Source organism: Opisthorchis viverrini (assembly GCF_000715545.1).
Source record: "Opisthorchis viverrini unplaced genomic scaffold opera_v5_210, whole genome shotgun sequence".
Lineage (NCBI taxonomy): Eukaryota > Metazoa > Platyhelminthes > Trematoda > Opisthorchiida > Opisthorchiidae > Opisthorchis > Opisthorchis viverrini.
In genome coordinates, this window is record NW_008751866.1 from 390,214 (window position 1) to 394,899 (window position 4,686).

Genomic DNA, 4,686 nt, shown 5'->3' on the forward strand with positions numbered 1-4,686 from the left:
AAATAAACTCAGCATAAAGTAATCCCGCCGTCTGAGCAGTCGTCATCTGGGGAGGCGGTCGACATGGAACCATCTGATGTGAATCGTATGTTTCAAGAAGTGAGGGTATCGCACTTCTAATCAGTCAATCATGGCTGGAAAGTTGCGGGTTCGAATCTCCCCAGGGGTAAGTGAGATGTAGAGTGTTGCCGATCCGCGAGTTTACAGTACTTTGCGACTTTTCAGCATCGAGTTACTTCACCCACAGTCCGGAACAAGCTGCAGCATGGCAATGAAACGGCAGGAAAATTAGCAAAATGCAGTCCAGCTTCTAACCTTGTTTGAATATTTATTTTTATCCTTCTTTGATAAACCTCTGATTATCCATCCAGAAAATTCAAGTCTATACGATAAAACCGTTCTTAGCATACGATAAATTATGAAGGTTAATTTGTTTCTGAAATGTCCACTAAAATACAATCAGTCTGAGGAGGACTTCAGACTGTCAGTATCAGTTTGTACGCATATCACGCGTACTATATCATACCAGTTGTGTAACGCAGCAAACTAACCAATCACGCGCCAGTGTTCAATGATTGGCCAGTTCGGTATTGATTACTTTGGCTTTGGTTGTTCATCCCCGTATATTCCTGTAGCATCTACACAGTGGCTTGGGGGCTAACCAGCTGGCATTCACCTTACCACTGTGGGTCGATCTGGTTGTCAAATATCTTCTTTGAAACCGAGAAATGACTCCCCAGTTGGGTAAGACCAGTGTGGGACCCGCAGAGCTGTCTGCCAGATCGACTTGTACTGGTCACATCATTGTGGTGGAATATAAACCCGCAGGTATCCGGAAATTAATTGAAGAAGCCTGCACCAAACGACCCAGTTTCTATCAGAGTAGACTAATCGTACGAGTGTAAACCGATTTATGTTGGGAGTCCGTTTTGTGTTTTACCTTTGTGAGGTGGCTAACCTTGTACAAAATCTGTCACGAGTAGTCATGTTGCGCAATTGGGAACCAGAGTAGGAACTTGAATCTGTCTCTTTCAGACATCGCATTTAGATCTCCTGCATCGTCCAAAGCATTTTCTAGGTCTTGCAATAATCACTGCTGAGTATTCAGTGGAAATTTCCAAAGGGATACAGGACTAAAACTCTAGATAGCGTAGTGAACACAGCGCAAACTTACTGACCAGAAGGTCCTTGGTCCGAACCCGGCGGTGGTATCCCGCCCGCTCCCGGCTAGGCTTAAGCAACCTGGTATTGTCTCGGTCCTTGTGCTTCCCTTGGATGGTAAGGCAGCAATGCACCAAAAACGTGTTACATTTGAACGATAAAAACCGAAAAAATAATCGTTCAGTTGTAACATCCTTTCGGTGCTTAGCTGCCATGCCACCCAAAGGAAGCACGAGGGATGAGATACCGCCTAGACGGGGGAAGTCGAGAAGCAGAGGTCGGGTTTGAATTAAAAGAGGGACTTAGCCACCATAAATAACACCGTGAGTGAACAAGCGCAAAATAATGCCAGACTGATGGTGCACTTATACTCTTGACCTAGTGCAACTGCCCCTTTTCGTTATCGAAAAAACGATCATCATTCTACTGGATGTAATCAAATAGCTCTGCACAAAAATAATTTCATTCTTCGTGAATATTTCAGAGGCGTGACGGTAGGGCAAAGATGATAGGGGGTGGGGAAAGAGGGGTTAGACTAGTTTCGGACTCGTTCGTTCTAGCAAATTCAACAGTATTTATCAATAGGGGTGGGTGAAAATTGAATTCTGGTCGCTGCCTGTCTGAAAAACAACAGCCAGCGCCGAAAGAACAATTGACTGTCAAAGGTATAAAAAAACCGTACGTGTTCTATGTAGAGAAAAAACAGAGTCGTCTCTATGAGTTCTGGAAGCGGACAGCCCTACATTGTAGTCGGAAGCCCAAACTGGAAGTCATTCATAGCCAGGAGACATACGAAGAACTGCTACTAGGGAATGTGGGAACTATCACAGTACTAAAAAGAACATGTGATCTGTAGGTGCGTGTGGAGCGCTGAATCTTTTGGTGTTGGAGGAACCTCTTCTGTTCAAAAAAGGCTTGGGTTGGTCATTGCTGAGGAAAACAGCATCAGGTTTGCTGCAGAGTTCAGTTGGTTGTATCCGCTCGTCGTGGGGTCCAGAAGGGGTGTTGGTTGTCCTGCAGGCGCAACTGTGGCAACCGGGTTCGGAACCAGGCAGGCTGCACCAGTCACATACTGACGATTCCGTAAGCTTCCACTAGGGCAACACAGGGCTGCGGTTTGTGCTTCGACTGGGTTGTTGAAAGTTGCCAAAAAGTTAGCCGTTCCGTTTGGTTGGGGTTGATACAAGGTGAATTGAGGTGTGGTCTGTACAGATACATGGAGAAAAGAAGAGTAGGCTCACCAATTATTCCGAACTGTTTCGTCAGTTTACTTAGGAAAGTATGATTGTATCTGGTGTTGTAATTAATCACGGTCCAGTCAGCAGCAAGCAGGGCAACAAGCAGAGCAGGGGGCGAGATGGCCCAAGTGGTTAGAGCGTGAATTTATTGACCGGAAGGTCCGTGGTTCGAACCCGACCTCTGTCACTCGACTTCCCCTGTCTAGGTTCGGGCAACTTGGCAATATTCCAGCCCTTGTGTGTCCTTTGGATGGCATGGCAGCTACGCACCGGAAGGGTACTACACTGAACTTTTCACCTTTCCAGCAGCAAGATGTGAATCAAAGTCACCAAAATAATCCACGGCTCGCATCATTGGCTGCTGTGAAACCATGAGGTAACAATATTCTATCATAGAGTAAAAACTGATGGGAATGTTTGAGACTGCTAAAATGCCTTATTTCCTCCAACAACAAGACTGAGAACAATGTGACATCAAGTGTGGGCAAGACGATGTCAGGGTGATGCACCCAGAATCCTTTGCGAACCTCACTAAAAAGACTAGACAGTACACCTATGGAGTTAGTGTGTGTGCCACTGCGATTCATCAAGCTTCGTGACCTGTAGGGTGACCAGGGCTTCAAGAAGGATTATTCGGGCCACAGCCAGGAAAGCACGAAGATCCCACAGAACTACGTTGCCATATGATAGCCTTTCCCCGTGCAATGATGGTGAGGCAGCGTTGTGCGTGTTCTGGTCTCCCTAAACTGATGACTCGTTGTCACCAAGTAATCGCTATTGCACCAATACGTGACAAACAGATTGCGACCAGCTAACTGTTGTCCTGTTACAAATGCACCGGTGAGCAATTTTCCAAAAGCACTTTGAGTTTTCATGCGGGAGCTTGTTACTTGCGGAACCATGAAATTAGGATACTCTTTAGGCAAGACCTTACGTGAAATCGTTCCAGAAGTGTGTGGGAAAATATTACTTGTACCTAGACAACACATGCACTGTCCTCTAACGGCAGTCAGAGTTGAAGTGACATCCAAAACCCGACCGACGGTGTCCTTAATAGAAAGTCTCGAAAGAATAAAGGGGGAAATCGAGTCCTAATTTCGGACTTTGGACGTTGTAGTGTGCATTTCGGTACAATGGAAGCGTGGTCCTCGATTGACAGAAAAAACGTTCACATAATTCGAGTACACTGGGTAAGATAGTGAAAAAGCGGCAAGCAACCATTTGATCTATCCAAATTTTCATATAAAGCTCTCTGATTTTCTGAAAAAAGTACTTCCACAACGTTCCTAATGCATACCAGGCGTTTCAGCATTTGCTAGGCAGTATTCATCATAATGCAACGAGGCTCAGCCAGGGAAAAACAGTGTCATAATAAAGGTTAACAAACATTGACTTCGGAGGCGCTCGGTTGCATGCGCCATCTTATTTGCTCGTGATTTAGCCCGCTCTGACACCATTGCATCTCCGTAACCAGAGCACCTTACACAGATTTCCGATCAGCCAATCAGCACGTCGTGTCTTGGCATGAATGTGCCACCGACGAATGCATACGGGCGAATGGAATGTAGACCTTGATCGCCCTTCGGAAGAAGAAATAAGATACAAAGTAGCCGTACTGAAACTTGAGAAGGCACCAGGACCGGACGGTCTGTATCCAGGCCTCTTCAAAGAAGGCGGGAAATCCCTGGTAACCCACCTGACAAAGCTTATTGGTACCATATGGGACGAAGAGGTGCCTGCATAATGAGGCATGTCGACAGTTATCCCTATCTACAAAAGAGGTACGCGGACGCTGTGTGAAAACCACCGTGGCATCAGCCTATTAGCTGTGGCATCAAAGGTTAAAACCAAGCTGGGTTCTGTCCTGCAAGAGGTTGCTTCGACCATATCTTCACCTTCCGACAGATTCCGAAACAGCGACACTGCTTCCAGCAACCAACAATGGTCGTTTTTCTTGATCTGAAAGCTGCCTTTGACTCTGTGGACCGCCAAGTACTATGGCAGTGTCTGTGGAGCAAAGGTGTCCCCCATAAATTCTTGACCCTCCCTAAGGAGCTGTACGCCGACTCCCGCGGCCGTGTAAAGGTCTGCGGGAGGCTTTCTCTTGAGTTGACCACATCAAGTGGTGTCCGACAGGGCTGTCCTCTTTCACCTTTCCTCTTTAACTTCGTCATTGATACGATCATGGAAGACTCACTACCAGCCTCTAATGCCTGTGGGGTCGAAGTGCTCCCTGGGCCTCCGCTCACAGACATCGAGTACGCAGACGACATAGCTCTTCTAGGAT

General features: G+C 46.6%; 1 protein-coding gene across 1 annotated transcript in view; it reads right to left on the bottom strand.

The window, feature by feature from the left end:
• Positions 1-1,586: 1,586 nt before the first annotated feature.
• Positions 1,587-4,686, bottom strand: part of T265_08264 (hypothetical protein) — a gene marked incomplete at both ends in the record, with an annotated part of 108,892 nt that continues 105,792 nt past the window's right edge. Inside the window, one exon of the mRNA XM_009174012.1 lies at positions 1,587-2,365. Coding sequence (XP_009172276.1) covers positions 2,066-2,365 — 300 coding nt within the window. The remainder of the gene's footprint in view (positions 2,366-4,686) is intronic.